The sequence below is a fragment of the Ochotona princeps genome, chromosome 23 (genome assembly GCF_030435755.1).
Source record: "Ochotona princeps isolate mOchPri1 chromosome 23, mOchPri1.hap1, whole genome shotgun sequence".
In the NCBI taxonomy this organism is placed as follows: domain Eukaryota; kingdom Metazoa; phylum Chordata; class Mammalia; order Lagomorpha; family Ochotonidae; genus Ochotona; species Ochotona princeps.
Window position 1 is genome coordinate 18,848,336 of NC_080854.1, and position 18,400 is coordinate 18,866,735.

The 18,400-nt window shown below is 43.1% G+C and overlaps 2 protein-coding genes across 8 annotated transcripts in view; one reads left to right on the forward strand and one right to left on the reverse strand.

Annotated features, from left to right (window-relative positions):
* The window catches only part of MROH2B (maestro heat like repeat family member 2B), a 57,264-nt gene extending 46,227 nt beyond the window's left edge, over window positions 1–11,037 (forward strand). For 6 of the 7 annotated variants that reach the window (XM_058680148.1, XM_058680152.1, XM_058680151.1 and 3 more), the window contains 10 exons: window positions 714–854; window positions 1,225–1,339; window positions 1,970–2,116; window positions 2,377–2,559; window positions 3,539–3,694; window positions 4,017–4,148; window positions 4,503–4,605; window positions 5,588–5,653; window positions 6,103–6,183; window positions 10,970–11,037. In XM_058680148.1, coding sequence (XP_058536131.1) covers window positions 714–854; window positions 1,225–1,339; window positions 1,970–2,116; window positions 2,377–2,559; window positions 3,539–3,694; window positions 4,017–4,148; window positions 4,503–4,605; window positions 5,588–5,653; window positions 6,103–6,183; window positions 10,970–11,022 — 1,177 coding nt within the window. In that variant the 3' untranslated portion in view covers window positions 11,023–11,037. Of the gene's footprint in view, window positions 1–713; window positions 855–1,224; window positions 1,340–1,969; window positions 2,117–2,376; window positions 2,560–3,538; window positions 3,695–4,016; window positions 4,149–4,502; window positions 4,606–5,587; window positions 5,654–6,102; window positions 6,245–10,969 lie in introns of those variants that run through there. The other variant, XM_058680149.1, reaches the window with a different exon arrangement.
* A 5,208-nt stretch (window positions 11,038–16,245) lies between these two features.
* C7 (complement C7) overlaps window positions 16,246–18,400 on the reverse strand; it is a 47,387-nt gene continuing 45,232 nt past the window's right edge. The window contains exon 18 of the mRNA XM_058680042.1: window positions 16,246–16,807. Coding sequence (XP_058536025.1) covers window positions 16,626–16,807 — 182 coding nt within the window. The 3' untranslated portion in view covers window positions 16,246–16,625. The remainder of the gene's footprint in view (window positions 16,808–18,400) is intronic.

An 18,400-nucleotide genomic window follows, 5' to 3' on the forward strand; every position in this document is an offset into this window, starting at 1 on the left:
ATACAACATATATAATTCCAATAATACAGGTAAGTTTACTAAAATGACAATAGGAGGGTTAAAGAAGCTATAGTTAGTGGGCAGCATTGTGATGCAATGAGTTACACTGCCATCTACAACGCCAGCATCCCATATGGGCTCTGGTTCAAGATCTGGGTGCTACCCTTCTAATCCAGCTCCCTGCTAATGCACTTGAGTAAACCAATGGATGAAAGTGCTCTCTTTATCTCTGTATCTCTCCTTTTAAGTAAATAAAAATCTATAGGGGGAAAAAAGGTGTATCTAAATCCTCATATGATCATGTGACTAGCTAGACTGTAAGAACTACATTAAAGCTACTGGTTGGCTGACAAAAACTGTAATGTGCCCTACACTGCAGAAGACATCCTGATTTAAAATGTGCTATTCTAGAATCAGCAAAATACAGTATCTTTTACTTTCCATCTTTTGGACTTTTGGGTCATGGGGCATTGATGATATTTTGAAGTATTATTTACTGGCTCAAGTCAAGCAAATGCCCACTTTGATCTCTAGGCTAAAGAGTGAGAGCAAGGCTAAGGAGTGACAAGCAAGCACATCCAATCTAGGGGTGATGGATCGTTGTAGGGAGAGTGAACTTGGGAAATAATTCGCAATTCCCTATATGGGTTGGTTTACTTTTGTGATACGGACAGTCCCCTGGAGGCTCTCAACTACTGCCTTTCTCATTTTAGGCTCTCAACTAACACTCTGAAATGTCTGCAGACCCAAGCCACGAAAGAAGGCCTTGCAAAAGAATCTTATGAGGGGGACAACCTATGGAGCCTCCTCAGCAGTCCTGCCACCCATCACCTGGGAGTATGTGCACTGGCCAGGTAAAGTGTGGATGCCAAAAAGAGATCCAAAAACAAAATATCAAAATTCAATACAGGCAACTTTGCTGAGAGTAAGTGACCCACCTGGGTTTTATTTTAGTCAATGGAGAACAGGAAAGAAAGAGCAAGAGAGTGTAAGAAATATGATGAGTAACACATACTCCCATATTCCCAAAAAACAAATCAAGTGAACAATTCTAGGGGGAAAAAATACATTTGAATTGAACTCCTAATTCAAAGTGTAAGGCTTGTGGTCCTTGGGCAAGTGTTTCTTTTTAGATTAATTATTTGCCTAATAAGTAAGCAAGCCATGATTACCTACACTGTTCTAAGAAAACAACTGATCTCTGTTAAAATCTTCTCTTTCTAGAAGTATGGCAGTATGGCAATATGGAGTCTTACTGGATGTCATGGAGCAACTATTCTCATCTCTGACCTCCTCCTCAGAGAACTACCGGATAACTGGCACAGCTTTTTTCTCTGAGGCAAGAGAGTAGCCATCAATGCATGGTCCCTGGGGTCTTTCAGGGTAGTTCTCTCAGGGTCTGGGGCTGTTAGAGCTAGAACCATGGAACAGAGGCCACCATGGGGAGAGTGAAAGGAATTGCTACTGCCAGAGATGCCTACAGAAGTAACTCAAGAACCAGAACTAATCACTCTCAGCCACCTGCTGCCTGCTAGTCTGTAGAAATCAATTTCCTAGGGCAAAGAAGGCAGGACAATAAATCTGGGAAAGCAATGATGATGATAAAAATCATAATAATAATAACCAATATGCATAAAATTACTGACCCTTCCAACTCTACTCTAAAAATGAGTCCCACCAATTCAGGGAAGACACATCATCAGGAATTGCTGTTTTTCCCGGCTCCATTTTTTCCATTCAGGCTACAAATGCCCCCTTGGCTCAGCATTCTCATTTTCATCACCGCATAGCCTTGAGACTCTAGGCCTTTGACATCTAGAGCTTAGCCCTTCTGATTCCTGCAAGGGCTTCTTCCTTTGTTCCATAAGCAGGGAGCGTCACTCATTTTAACTGCAGTCTTTCAGGCTTGGGCAATTTCCTGAAAGGAGGCCACTCCCTTAACTAAAGGAGAGGAGTGTGTTGATTTCAGCTCATGAAGGAGCCCATCCTTTGGAAGCATGGGAATCTGCGGGAGGTGCTGATCTTGATGGATCAGAGTGCCTGGGACTCCAATGCTACTCTGAGGCAAATGGCCATCCGAGGACTTGGCAACACTGCATCTGGAGCACCTCACAAGGTAAAAAAAAAAAAGGAGTGCTTGGGCCACAACAGTTCATTCTCATTAAGAGTTGTGAAATCATCATTTACTAACCCACTAACCTAGTCGTTGCCAAATATTAAGTGAAAATCCCAAACAAATTGCTGAAGTGGTGGCTCTTGAGTTGAAGTACTTGGGACTAATAACAGAGGTTCAGTTCCCTTGTTTGGGGCCTCCTAGCCTCTTCTAGATAATACTTGGATCAGTGTTCCACATTAAGAGACCTTATTTCAACACAGGTGAAGAAGCACAAGCAGCTCATGCTGGAATCTGTCATCAGAGGCCTGTATCACTTGGCTCGCACGGAAGTCGTCAGTGAAAGCCTGAAGGCCCTCAAAAGGATCCTGGAGCTGCTCACAGACAGAGACGTGAGCTTCTACTTCAAAGAAATAGTGCTGCAGGCAAGAACCTTCTTTGAAGATGTAAGTGAACTTGTTCAAGAAGTTTCCCTCCCCCCAGAAGAAAAGAGTGAACAGAAAAAGGTTGAGGTTGTGGTTGTAGAAGACAATGGCAGGACCCCACCCATTTTCCTTGGCCTGAACCAGAGCTCACCTCCCCATCACATCCATATAGGCTGCTGGCTCCCTGAGTCTATCTACCTGAGTGGGAGCTCCAGCCTGTGAATCACAACTGCTCCAAGCACCTGTGGGCTAGCGTTGTTGGGGAGAGAGGGATCCTGGGAAGGACCACCAAATAATGACAGCCAATGGCTTGTAGGCAAATTCCCTGGCTTGCCCACTGCTTAAAAGGCTGGAGCACCATTGACTCCTAAGGGTAATACACTCTACTAATAATCTTTTTCTTGCCTTTTCTTTTTATTATTTTTTTTATTTTCAATGATTTTTACATAGTTGGTTAGGGTGATTAGGGTCAACGGCTACAGCAAGGTGGGTGAGATCACCATTTCCACATTCTCTTTTTTTCCTTCCTATACCTGAGTGAAGGGGGAAGATAAGAGGAGAAACCAAACCCAGCCTCCCTTTAGAAAATATTTGGCACCTTAAAGAGCGTCCTAGAGTTTGAGGTAGAGTCCCCATAACTCAAAGCTGGTGATGTAACTAGGCTTGTATATGGCAAGCACACAACTAACAAGAACCACCTCCTCTCCAAGTCTGCCGCCAGCACCCCATTTGTCCTTGCTGTGGTCACACTTTTCCCTCTAGCTACTCAAAGACAGAAGCCCAGTCTCAAGATCTACAACAGCCTGTCAACCCCATTCTCAGGGTTTGTAAACTCCTGTAGGGCAGGGTGACAGCTTCTGGGAAGGACGAGGCATTCTTGAAACTCAACAGGGGCAAGCCTGCCAAGGCCTAGGATCCAACCCTCCTTTCCCCAAGTAGGATGGGATGGGGAGGGAGCTGTGGGGTGCTGTTCATCCACGGCATGCATTTGTCACCACAGGAGCAAGATGATGTGAGATTGACTGCCATCTCATTGTTTGAGAATTTGGCATCCCTAACAGGAAAAAGATGGAAGGCATTTTTTGCTGAAGAAATTAAAAAGAGCATGATTTCATTCCTTCTCCACCTCTGGGATCCCAATCCCAAGATTGGAACTGTAAGTGTCCCTCCTCAGGCACCTGCACCTGCTCCCCTCCCCGAAGCTGAGAAGGGCCAGTAAACCTATCTGGCTGCACAAGAAGCCAGCTCTGGTCACCTGTCACAAATGACATGGAAAATCTTCTATTCTGGCTTATTGCTTTCCAGCTCTCCTAAGGTTCACTCTTCCCATATTCAATAGGGGAAAGCACCAGAAATGACAGCAAAGCCCTTCCCACCACTGACTTTTATTCCTGTTTTTCCAATTCTAAGGAGCATTTATTTCTTTCAGAAGGGGGTCTTAGCATCACAGTCATGACTCAGAGAACTCTGTTTTCTAGGCCTGCCGTGAAGTCTTGGTTGTCTGCATTCCTTTCCTGGGTCTGCAGGAACTCTATGGAGTGTTGGACTATCTCCTTGACCAGGAGCTACCACGAGCCAGGGATTTCTACAGGCAATTTTGTGTGAAACTGGTGGGTAGAGAGTGGATGCTGCCTCCAAAAATTCAGGACAAGAATCTAGACATATCCCAGAGGAGAAAATGCCACAGCAAAGAATCTCTAGACAAAGCCAGACGTGTCTTGAAAGGAAAGCAATGATTCTTGGTATTCTGTCACACTGTCCTCTGGATCTGCTTTTCTGTGTTCCCCAAACATCAGTTGAAGAGTCCCTTAAGCCCCAGACTACACAGAAGTCAAAACAGTCATAAGACCACTTTCAATCAATCATGTGTGGCTGTGACTGCATTCTCTGTCCTTTCTAGTTTCCTCTGAGGACAATGAAGGTCGCCTTGCAGTTAGCTTCACTGTAAGCCCTACCTCTTCTAGGCAAAGAAAAACCAGGAGACCCTGTGGATCCTGCACACACACTCACTCATCTTCTTCTCCAGCAACTGGGAGATGATCAGGAGTGCAGCTGTCAAACTCACAGGTAAGCTCACTTCCTTGTTTCTGGCTCTTGACTGATCTATTTTTCATCAGGTATTACTCCAGTCCCTACACTGCTCCAGGGGGTCCTGCAATGACAGAAAGAAAACAAGACCAAAAGGCCAGGAAAAAAATTCATTTTATGAAACAAACCCATTTTGTTTTTGCAAATGAAAACGTATAAACGTCTCCTGGCTCAGCAGCACTCATTCTTCTCCCATCAGTCAAGTCTCCCTACTGGGCCTTTGCGCTGCTTGCAGCTAAGTTATTGCTCCTTCTTTCCCCCCAAGTCTTGGTATCAAGCACTGCTGCCCTGGAAGACACGCTTCCCTTCACTTCACCCTTTGGTACAAGAATAAACCAGACTCAGTAGTCTATGCTCAGTTCACGCCCAGTGTTGGCACAGCAGCGTGCTGTGAGCATAAAGCATGTTGACCAGAGTCAACCAGCCTGGGTGTCACTGTGTGAATCTGGACAATTGGCTCCACCTCCCTCTGTTCCCTCTCTTAGCTGGCAAATAACAAAGAAAAACACATGAATTTCTGATGATTCTTCCACCATGAAATTCTAGGTCTTATCCTGAAGACTCTTCCCAATAATGTGGCCCACGGTGAGCAGAAGCACCTAAAAAGATGAGTTAAAGTCCAAGGCTTTGCAGTTACATCATGCATATTTTTCTTCCTCCCAAATCATCCTAAGACAGGGTCCATCATTTACACAGATTTAAAATCCTGTCAACCCTACTGGCCCCTTTTGAAAGCCATTTGTGAGCTTTCACAAATACATTTTGCATGAGTGACCACTTTGGAAAGCAGCATTTCATAACACAAGAAACCACCATCATAGCATCAGAGTCCTGTGAAAGGACTTATATAATTTGCTCATTCACTTGCTATATCATTTGCCTTCTGGCAAGCAGTATAGTCTGACCTGATCTATTCTTCACCTATAACAAAATCAGTAACACTGACTCCCATTGGTTTTAGATGCCATTGTTCTCAATTTGACCAGCCAATATGTGGAGTTATTAGACAGAGAACAACTGACCACACGTGAGTATTAACCCTAGTGTCTGGCCAGTGTGTTGTTAGCATATTAAGAGAAAATATTGCTCCTCCAGAAACTGAAAATGCCTAGTACATGATTATTGTCTTTGACACCTTCAGAAACCAAAATTTCTTCAAAATATAAAGCAACCTCTGGCTCCGCCCCTTTACAGGCATACTTTCTGAAAACTACAATTCTTTGTCTAAGCCTATACTGATCACAAGATCAGGATTATTTCTTCCCCAATTTTAATACTAAAATCATTTTTCAACTCTTGGGTCCAAATCCTACTCTTTATGGCAAACTGTAAGCATTAGGACCTAAGCCCCAAGCAGGGTAGACTCTCAGTATTGAGCCATACAGGGCCACATCAATGGGGCCTTGACTTGGGTTGTTCTGCCTGTTGGACTCTGAGCATGCCATTGTCCTCACTGTGCTGTTCTCTCCATCTCAGGGCTCCAAGCACTTCGGCAAGACCCCTGTATCAGTGTCCAAAGAGCAGCTGAAGCTACTTTACAGACCCTCCTGAGAAGATGTAAAGAGATAAGCATCCCTCTGTAGACCATCAAGAAATAAACAGCTAGGCTTTTTCTAGAGCTGATTTCTTTCTCCCAAGTAACTCACAAACAGGCAACATCTTCAAAGGGAAAGAGGTGATGCCTAGGATAGGGATCTCAAAGTGGAGTCAGAATCTCCAGGGCGGCTTCAACTAGTAAAAGCTAAATCCCACAGATATACTTCCGGGATAACATAGGATTTGAGTGGTGTTGGCCACATGGCTTTGCATGGGTTAGCTCTCTATCTTCAGAAGCGGAAGTCCCAGCAGATATCAAAAATAAGATAACATGATTCAATTCCACAGTCATCAAGAAGAGGGCCACTATCATTTTTCATGCATAGCACATTCCTCTCAAACTTCTGGCAGCTTTGAAATACTACCCACACACTTGTCCTTCTAAAATACAGTCTTATGATAAACTTTGGCCTGTCTATGCTGTGCCAAGTTGTAATTTATGTGTCAAGAGTATGCCAGGTGCATTTCTACAGGAACTTCATTCTGACATTCTATTAATCTCATGGCTTCCTTTCCATTTTTGTGTTAGAGTAGCAAGCCATACATGTGAATCTCAGTCTTCTACATAGTGTCTGTATTATAAATCTTTACTGTTTTCCACAATGTGTAAGTAAAAAGTTACATACATTATGTGACACACAGATTGAAAGCGAGTTTCTAACACAGACTCCAACACTCATTTAATTACAGCATTAGAACCATTTTTTAAACAACATTCCATTAGAATGTTCCTGCAAATTCCTGCTGGTTATATTCTATCTTCTTCAATCACCTAAACTCTTTGTGAAACATGTTTCATTCCTACAAAACCCAGAAAAGAATCATTCATGGTAAAAGATTTTGAGTTAGAAATCCATTTGTTCATTCATTTAATAATACTTATTGAGTGCCTACAATTTATAAGTCACTGTTAACAAACACGTAGGCTACAAGCAAGAAAACATCTAAAAAATGTCTACTTTTGTGGAGTTTGTATTCTTTGAAATCTGTATAAAATCTAGAGGATGGAGTCAACTTCCATGGTAGCTTCCAATGACTCTTGTCTGCTGGTATTCATGTCCCCATGTTCGTTTCTCTCTCTCTCTCCCTCTCTCTCTCTCTTTCTCACACACACACACACACACACACACACACAAATAGGACTGACTTGTATAACTTATATAACAGGCAGAAATGATTAAGCATCACTTCCATGACAAGGTCATAGGTGACATTTCCATCTCTTACCTCACTCACTCTGGAGAAGGCCAGATAACATGCTGTGAGGACACCCCAGCTCACTCACACACAGGTCCACATAGCAAAAGCACAGATGCCTCCTAGAAACAACCTTTTGTGAGGTTGTGCAGAGACATGGGAGCCATCTTAAGAAAAAAGCTCCAAACCCCAGCTGATACCACTATGAGATAAACCACAGAAGGCTCAGTTGGAGTTGAATGCACTTGGAAACCTGGAACCGAGTCACTGTTTAAAGCAGTGTTTACAATAGAAATATTAATAATACTAATAAATACATCATTAGATGCACATACTCTAATGTAAACTCAGGGTTGAGTACATGAAGCCAGCTGATTCCCCTATGCCAGCATGGCCATATTCCTTCTTGGCAAGTGTTGCCACCATTCTGGGGAGGCTGCAGAAGAGAAGGTTCTGTTACTGATACTTCAGCTCTGGCTGCTGCTTAGTCCCCTGCTAGATCCCAACACGTCCTTCTTTTTTATTCTGCTCACATCAAGCATTTCTACTCACTCCTCCTAACCACCACTCTCCCTCTCCAGGAGAGACGTCATCGGTCTTCCTTGATGCCTGGCTTCCCGGCCCCTGCTGTCTGAGCTAGTTCTCTGTGGTCCTTTGACATTTAAAGAGAAACAGGTGACTCTAGTGAGACTCTCAGGAAAGGAAAAGTGCATTCAAGTACTCTCTAGGACATGTTTACAGGTTGCTCTTACACTTACTCCCGTTCTGGCCTCACTACTACTTGCACACGCCATCATTTTTCAATGAATGTTTACTTTAAAACGGAGATTCTATGATACTCGTAGATTGCCTAATGGGTTAGTGTGGCTTTGAAGGGCCCTGAATCTTGTTATTTTGCAACCCAGTCCTCTGCCCTTTAAACCTGATAGTGACAGCCTGTGTTCTGCTGGTAAGTCAGGGACATTGAGCTTGGCTGACCCCTGCTACAAAAGCAGTTTTACCAGAAAATAAGAGAACAAAGATCACAGCTGGGAAGAAATAAATAAGCTTCCAGGGAAAGAAGCCAGAAAAAAATTGCTTAACTAGAATTGTCCCTTCACTGTCATAGCTTCAAAGAATAACTATGAGGCACTTCATCTGGAGATTTCAACAGACTTCGAAATCAGTGTTTTATTATTACTGAAATTTATCTCCAACCCCACTAATACCCTTCATATTACCCATCTGTAGATACAGAACATGTACAATCCATCAGACATGGTGGTAACCTGGTTGCTAATCAGGAATCTCAGACAGAGAGCAACTTTCCTTTTATAAAAGATATTTCTTAATTTAAAATAATCTGAAGAGTTACAGAGAGAAGGGGGGGGGGACAGAAAGAGAGAGGCAGCTAGTTGGCTAACCAATGGCTACAACAACCAGAACTGGGCTGGCCCAAAGCCAGGAGCCAGGAGCTTCAAGGTTTTTCATGTGAATACAGGGGTCTTTCATGTGAAGGACATAGGCCATCCTCAGCTACTTTGCAGGCTCAGAGCAGCTGAAAGGGAAATGCAGCATCCAGGAGTCAAACCCGTGCTGATATGGGATTATCAATGCCACAAGTGGCAGTTGACCCACTCTATCACAGCTGTAGCCCCATGAATATTTCTTATGAACAGTCAACCCGTGAGACCTTTTAGGTCTCCCAGTGGTTGGCAGAGACTGAATCAGAAGTAGAACAGTCAGAACTCAAACCTGTGCTCATTTGGTTTGCTGCTGTTCTGGGAGTGGCTTAACTCACTATACCACAACACTGGTACCAAAGAGCAACTTCCTGACAAGCAATTTTAAAACACCACAGCCAGAAATGTACTATTTCTTCAAATTCAACTTTGTTATTCATTTATTATAAATGTATCTCAAATAAAGACACTATAAAACTGATCATTTCAAGAGGAGCACTACGGGCTGACAGTGGGACTTAATTAAAAATGTGTGCATCTGTGTGTACCAAAAACACCAAGTCATCACAGAAAGAGGGCATTTGTTCCAACTCAGTTTTGACAATTTTAGTTACCAAACAAAGCATCCTTCCTTATTTGTATTCCATTTATCGAAACTGTCCTAGATTTTATTTATTGAATTATGGGATACCCTGAAGGCAAGACAAATTTGTACAACACAATTTCCAACGTATAAGTGACTCATAGCCTCTTAATCTAGGAGCCACAGACAAACAAGATAAGAATCCCTTCTCCTATATTACCTACCTCTTCTTCCAAATACTCTCAGAGATAAAGCCTGAGAATTAAATTAGACAGTGCCCTAATACTATTGCACAACGGTCCAAAAGAGGGCCTCTGTCCTAAAATAGAGTCTGGGCAAGTTCTTGTCATCACACAGGATCGCTTCACCAGGAATGTGAAATTTTGCTAAAATGTAGGGGGCAGTGCGAGTACATCTTCATGCTGCTCCCATGAGAATGATAAGGAAACCATAGATTAGGTTACACAGAATACTTCAAGGTTATGCCATGATATCAGAACATGAGAATGTGCTAGACACTTGAGTCAAGCAAAGACTGTTGCCAGGCTTTGTGGGGCGCCTTTGTGTCAGGCTTTTGTAGTCTATGAAGGATGGAATGCAGAGCTGATCTTATTATAGCAGGGACGTTTTGTTTGTTTGTTTGTTTGTTTGGTATCACAGGTGAGAAGTGGAAGGAGGGATGCTTAGACCTAGGGGATTGGCTTCTGGAGGGGAGAACAGAGGGAAGTGGAGGGAACTTGGGAGAGGAGGAGGGGAGAGTCCAGTGCCAACTACATTGTATCAAAAATCAATTAAAGAGAGAGACAGAGAAAGAGAGAGAGAGAGAGAGAGAGAGAGAGAGAGAGAGAGAGAGAGAGAGCTGTCAGATAGGGCCAAATGGGCGGGCCTCTCAGGAGGAAAGAGAGAAGGAGCAGGGAGGGTAGAAGTTGCAAGGTGGAAGTGGGGAGTGGGCACACCTGCTTTTTCCAGGAGAGCCTAAAGTGAGGAAAGTTGACCCTGAAAGAGAAAACATGGCCCAAACATAGGGAACCTCTGACCATTTGCATTTCTTTGTATTTGGTTATTAAAATCCACAGGGAATTTTTAGATCAAAGGTGCCAAATTCTAGCCACTTGGTATCATTTTATAGTTCATATTGCAGCCAAGCTTTAGTACAAAAAAACAACTAATCGGGCTCGGCGCAGTAGCCTAGAGGCTGAATTCCTCACCTTGCATGCACCAGCATGCCTTATGGGTGCCGATTCTGACCCCAGTGACCCTGCTTCCCATCCAGCTCCCTGCTTGTGGCCTGGGAAAGCAGTCGAGGACAGCCCAAAGCCTTGGGACCCTGCACCCACATGGGAGACCCAGAGGAGGCTTTGGACTCCTGGCTTCGGATCAGCTCAGCTTTGGCCATTGAGACCACTTGGATCACGGACAAAAGATCTTCTCTGTCTCGCCTCCTCTCTGTATATGACTTTCCAATAAAAATAAAATAAATCTTTAAGAAAACAACTAATCAGTTCTGTCTTATCTCCCCTTTCAGGCCTAACTTGCTCAGGTTTCGATAAGAGACAGGCAAGGGGCAGAGTCTGCTGAAATGTGAGACATTTTGGAATCCTGGGATTAAGCACAATACAGTCTGGCCCGAGGGAAGGGGACTCCTCCACAAGGTGTCCCTTGAGAAAAGATCCAAATCCTGTGAGAGGAAAGCCTGGAGAGTAGCTGGCTCAGACCAGCTTCCCAGTCAAGTCAGCTCCTGATGCTATCAGAATTCCCAAAAGTGGTCCCTTCAAGGCCTGTCACGCAGCATTTCAATAGTTCAATTGAACCTTCCAGTGTTTCCTTCCAACTGCCCCTGAGGCAAGACCTACCAAGGTTGAAAATGCCCACTAAAAGCTATTCTAGTCCCCTGTCCACTTTCCCACTTTTCCAAACTTTCCCAACTCTCAGAATATCCCAGGATCCTAAAACTATGAAAGGTCCAACCTGCTGAAGAACTGGGTCAATGCTATGAGATTCTTCTGCCCACACAGTTGGTAGCTGGTCACCTCTCTAAATTTATCTCAAATTAATTCAACTTGGCTGTGAGTTTTTGTTTGTTTGTTTAATGATGTTTACATAGTTGATTATGGTGGGAAGAATCAGGGTTTGGGGAAAGTAGGTAAGACCATTGTTTCCAAATTTTCTTTTTCTTCTTCCTCTATCTGGAGAAAAGGGGGAGAGAAGGGAAGAAGCCACATACAGCCTCCCAACTGCCCAGGGATGGGGAAGGGCCACTTAGTATAAAAACCCAGGGTCCCCAGTGTGGAGCATATTCCAAGCGTTCTGCTTAAGAGGTTTCGATAGTTCTGAAATGCTGTCAAGCTCACTGATCCAAGGATGAGGAAATACTTCCAATGTCCGCTGGCTGACTTAGTCTACCATAGAGTCTCCATTCACCCAGATATTCCACTTGATTGGGGTAGTTGTCCAATTTTTTCTGCCCTCCTTCCTCTGCCTTGGTACCAGAAGTCCTCTGCAGGCCCCCATGGGCTTCCATTTCCTCCATGTACTCTGGGCCTGTCATTCACTGCTCCATCTTTTCCACTGAGGAGGTCCAATTCTGACATGTATTCAACCGTCAGACCATCACTCATGGACATAAACCCTCATGGCCCCACATATTCCCACCTATAGCATCCACCAGACCTCCTGCAACCCTCCACACCAAGCTCCCACCAACACGCTGCTGGGTAGCCAGTAGGACAGCAGTAGCCACAGCACAGGCAGGCCAAAGGACTAGATCAGGAAACCTGGGCCCCAGTGAACTATCGCCCCGTGGGTTCATGGACCTGGCATCCCTTATACACATAAACATATCTTTAGAAAAAAATAGAATAGGGTAGGCAACTATTTACTGGCACACTGGTATGGTTAACACAGATTTGGCAGTAACCAGGCCCAGGATGCCCGCCAGCTAGTAGCTGTTTTTCTCCCAGCAGTGTAACACTTGCCTAGGTATAATGCAACTTAGGCTGTTGCCCACAGTTGGGGTAAATAAATAAATCTTTAAAAAAAAAATTAAAAGTGAGTAGACAGAAAGTGTTCAGGGTCAAGGTAATAAAATGGAAAAAGAAATTTAGAATGTAACAGAGAACATAGGTTAACTGATCAGGCATTAGCTGACAGACTACATATTTAAGTATTTTAGTTCACTCCCTAAGTGACCATGATGGCTAAAGTCAGGAGTCAAACCTAGGCACTCCATTGTGGGAGCACATGTGTCCCTAAATACATCAATACATCATTTCCGTTTAAGAATGACAGGACAGATTATCTCATCAGGTAAAGAACTATAGCCACCTGAGATGCTTGACCAAAAGTAAAGCAAATACTGAGAGGGTAATGGAAGAATGTCATTAGAAATAACAGGTAGAAATGTGACCAGTTATAGAAATTAGAGAGAGATACAGAGACACGCATAGAACTTCTATCTGCTAGCTCATATATGCAACAGCTCTCACGGGGCCCAGGTGAAGCCAGCAGCCCCAAAGTAAAGCAGTCTCCTACACAGATGCCAGGGATTCAAGCACTTGGGACATCATTTGCTTCCTCCCAAGGAACACACTGGTAGAGAGATTTGGATCGGAAGTACTGCACTCTAAGCACTTGAACATGAAGTACAGTCATTCCAAGTGGCCTCTAACCTTGTCCCAAATGCCAGTCCCTCCTCCTATCCCTCTTTATAGAAGTAAATGTGTGTAACATATCCTTGTTTTCCTGTTTTTTTCTTTGTATGTATTGATTTCCTTTCTTTTAATTCCTAGGCAACATAAATTATTAACTTTATATTGTACTATTTAAATATTATTGATTTGCTATTACAGTATCTATTTATAATTTATCATCCTGAACAGAAAACCTCACTCAAAAATTTTACCCTTCTTCTGGGGAAAGAGCTATTATGTCTTCAATAGCTTCAACAGGATCATTGCATGACGTTAGGCAAAATTATGACCATGTAACTGTTTCTGTTTTGCAGTTAAGTACAGTTCATAGAGCTGTGTATGCGTGAAGATGACAAATGGTGGGCTTATGATGCTTAGTTTTATGCATCAACTGGATTGGGCCAAGAGAGGTCTAGATAGCTAGTTAAACATTTCTGAGTTGATAAGTAGAAGCAATTAGCATTTGAATTAGCGAGCTGCCCTAAAGTATACCACTCCACTCCTGGAAAACCTAAATAGAACAAAAAGGCAGAAGAAAATAAAGGAAAAAATTATCTCCTCCTCCTTCCTTTTGTACCTGTGACCTGAAACAGGGGTCTTCTCTTGCCTTTGGACTGGTCCTGGTTCTCACACTGGCAGATTCAATGCTGGCCTTCCTGACTGTTCAACAACTCGTTTAACTTCTCTGTGTTCCCAGCCCACAGATGGTTATGCAACGGACCCTAAGGTGGACAGCATTTAAGCTTCGTTTCTCCTTTCTCTGGCTCAGACATGAATGATCTATGCACCTATCACTCAGAATTCAGTGCCAATCTCGTCTCAGGAGGGTAAATGGAAATAACTGACAACAGAGCAGAGTTTCCCATTTGTCCTTTCGTAGGAAATCATCCTCAGCTTATGAATGAAGAAGGGACACTTTCACATTCCTTCTTCCACTGCCATGTCACCTCCAGCCCACCCCTTCTGAACAACAACAACCTTTCCATCTGGTCTGGTTAAACCATCGCTCAAGAAGCAAGTTTTTCTACATGACTAGTGTTTCATATGGGAATCCAGAGCTCTGCCTTCAGAACCCAAAAGAAATAAACAAAACAACAAATTGTCAGTGCCTTGATTGTCACAGCAGGGAGCCTATCATATCATCAGCTTTCTTGTCCCAAAATGTATGAACTGTCTGAAAGTCCAAAGTAATTGAAAGGCAGGCAGAGAGCACACTGGTTTCTCAGATACTCATGGAAATTGCCTCCTGCTGAGGCTGCTTTCTGCCTCAGTGTTCTGAAGAAGAAAACAGGCTATCCTGTCCATATCGTAAGCACTAAACACACTTCAGTTCATAAAGGAAGAAAGCTCTCAGTGGACCAGGAGGTGGCTGCTCAGTTGTGCCAGCCCTATGCCAACAGTGACCCAATCTCCCTTTCCTTCCTCCTCCCCACTCCACTTCTCATCCCTCCATGTCCTGCCCTACTCTGCCCTTCTCTTTCCTACTTCCCCACTTCAAGAGAAAAACAGAAATTGCATATACAACTGAACCCTCACTTCATCTTATATCCCAAATATGCAGCACCTTAGCTTATCTTCAAATTTATGGTAATCAGCCTCCACTAGCCATTAGGATGGTCTCACAAATAATCTACAGACATACAGTAGGACAGCATAAATGTGATAGGTGGGCATATGAAATCTGGGTTCAAGTGAATGGTGGGCACAGTAGTTAAGCTACAAGTCAAATTGCCTCAGTTAGTGTCCTAGCTCCCGCTCATGATTTTCAGTTCCTGATGAAGCACACCACAGGAGGCGTCGGGTGATTGTTCAAGTCCTTGAGGCCCTGACACTGACTTGGGAGACCTGGATTGGATTTATGGCAGCCAGGGCATTTGGGAAGTCAACCAGTGGCTGAAAGTTCTCCATCAATTTTCTTTTTCTCTTTTCTTTTCTTTTTTAAGAGCAAAGCCAGATTTTCATTTTAAAAAGAAAAAGATGTACATTTCAAGCCATCATTTTATGGTCTTCACCTGAGTCTGGCATTCTCAAGCCTATCCCCTAACCAGGTCTACACCTACAATGTCATGATACACTTGAATAACAGAATGATGGACTTGTGACTATTGCTGAAGGACTATACTATGTAATAATATAGGGGAAAACAATGGGGGAGGGTAAAAAGGGAAATCTCTGAGCCTATGGAACTGTATCATGAAAAATAAATATTAGAAAAAGAAAAAATGAACTCCATAATATCCAACAAATGCAACAGAAGTATCTGAATGCTATTATCTTCAACTACTTGAAATCTCCCTCCTTTTTACTTCCATATATTCTATCTGCATCCACCCTCAAGGGTGCCGTAAAACAAACAAAAAGCTAGATCTGGATCATTTATAAAACTTTCAACAAGAACATGCTCACCATTCCTCATGGAAATAGCCTCTGAAATTACACATTATACAAACCCAGGAAATGACAGAGTAGAATCTTTAACGAACATGCCCAACTTTGTCATCCTAAGCTCAATTGAAATGTATTCATTAGTATCAAGTCTAGAAGTAATATTTATATATAAAAGTATACTTTAAGATGTATTTAAGCCCATTCATTTCACCTCCCATGACTGCTTTTTTGGTTTTGATGAAAGATGAACGCAAAATAAATAGAAGGTGAATGCTTCAAACTGTATACCTTCCTGAAAAACCTGGGCATGTAGCCACATTAGAGAAAAACTGCTCTCAAATACATTTAATGCAAAGGCTTGAGTTGATGCTTCTCTCACAAAAAAAAAAAAAAAAAAATCGCAGGTCTTGTGTTTGATACAGACTAAAGAAAATCCCCAGGAGAAAACTGAATTGTATTTGTTCTCAGACAAGAAGGCAGCAGGTGCCCTGCGACCACAGCATAATGAATTCTGCTCTGACATTTAAGGTTCAATCTCCTGACAAGAATAGGATTGTTACAGTTGACTCCATAGAGTGAAGTGTGGGATTGCTACCCAGGATGGAAATCATTGTGTCTGGTGTCTTTCTCCAATCAAGGTCCCCTTGCCTTCGCTTTCATTGAGGAATGCAGTCTCTCTAATCAGGAAATTGTGTTCCTTCTGTTTCCCAAATCAATTTATAAGCAGTGTTCTGGCCTATGGGTTAGGTCATTTTTAATAGAATCATAGGTTTGAATTGAGGCATTTGAATTTCTCTAATCCCCTGGTTTTATTGATTTAAAAAACATCCAAATCCAGAGAAGTTTGCCATTTTTCCAAAAACACACAACTAGTTCATGTAAAGGCTCAAAAACATTCTGTCTCCTGAAATATAAAAAAAGAAAGACAAGAGTATCTGGGTTCAGACTTGGGGAAACAAATGGTATATTTCTACAATGGCTGGACTGAGGAAACCCAAGGCAGAGGAAGTAGAAAGAACGAGCCTCTACACCAGCAAAGCATCTAACTGACTCGTGATGCAGATGCGTTACTCAGCCGGGCTAATTGGGCAGGCACTCAGGAGCCTACAGGCCTTCTGCAGCACAGGGCTCTATGCTGGTAACAGAAAGGCTCTGCCCTCTGCATCGCAGGACTCCAGCCTCACACTCAGACATTGTCTGCTCCTTGCCGTTCACTTCCACACAGACACGAAACCCTTCGTCCTGGCACTCCAGTGCTTCTCGGCAGACACAATTACCGCTCTGGGCTGGGAAAAAAAATAAGCAACACAGGTTTAATGGCACCTTGTGGAGGTGGGAGAATCAAAACACATTATTCCCCCCAAAGCAATGTTGCTGTGATTAGAGAGTTACACAAGTGCCTGCCTCAGGTGATACAACAAACTATCCCATGAAAAGGCAGTTGCATCAAGAAGTGGAGGCATTTTGCTGTACTTGGAATAAATGGATTTTGAGGCTGGGGCCAGACTTTCTATTGGTTGGATCCACATGAGCTGGCTCAATCCCAGTCAAGAGCTTCCAATCTGTCTTCAGTCCTTCACCCCACAGATCAAAGGAGAAGACCCCAGCCAGGAGTCAAGAGACAAGGCTCAAGCAGAGTAAGAAAAAAAAAACAGCCATTAAACTCTCTTCAAGAAAGAAGGCATGGCATGTAAAAGGCATCCTGTTAAAGCAAAGCGGCAAAGTGATCTGGAGGAAAAGAATTAGGTTGTGGGGGGAAGAGGAGCACACAGCTGGACCAAGCAGAAAGAGAATAACAGAGTCAGCCAGAAGACGGTGGTGACCACCAAGTCCAAGATGACCCAGACTTGAATAAAGTTCACAGCCATGACCATCACTGCAAATCATGAGGCAGTGAGAGGAGCAGGTACGGGCAAAGACTGGGAGGGAACAAAGCAGCAGCACGAGCTTGACAGATCTCATAGCCACTCCCAAATTAACAGAAAGCAAAGCTAAGGCAGTGACTTCACTCTGGATAGCCAGCCCTTCCTACATTTTCCTTAAGATTTATTTATTTATTTGAGAGGCAGACTTACAGTGAGAGAGAAGAGTGACATGAGTGTGATCTATCATCTGACTGACTCCCCAAAGGGCTACAATGACCAGAGATGAGCAGGTCTGAAGCCAGGAGACAGGAACGTCCCAGTTGCTCATGGCTACAGAGACCCAAGCACTTGGGCTATCTTCCTACAATTCCCAGTATCCCATGGGGTGCCAGTTTGTGTCCTGACCGCTTTATTTCCCATCTTGCTCCCTGCTAAAGGCCTGGGAAAAGCAGATGATATGAGCCTAGTTCCTGCACCCTTGTCATCAATGAGGGAGACTGAGGTGAAACTTCTGAGTGCTAGTTTTTGGCCTGGCTCAGTCCTAGCCATAGAGGTCGTCTAGAGAATGAACTTGTAAATGGAAGATCTCTCTCTTTCTAACTGTTTCAAATAAATAAACCTTTGAAGAGAAAAAGAAAAAGAAAAATATGATTGTAAGTACTACTTGGACACAGCACTAGCTAGCTAGTAGCATCGAGTTGCAAACAGAGAAAGTGACTTTTTTTTTTTAATTCTACTTAAATCCCTTTGATTACTTCTGGGAAAAAGTATCAGTTTGACCCCAGCATGTATTTAACGGCTCCCTAATACTTGCTAAATTCCCTTTATCACTGATAGTATCATCAACCTCAGGGCATTATCTGGCTAGAACTCACAACTTAGTTACATTACATGTATTCCTACAACTGCCTAATACTTGTGGTACACAATACTTTCCTTTACAGACCTGCTAAATTTTTCCATTTTTACTAAATTGCTATTTAAATGGTTTATATCAGAATGCCCAGGCTCTGC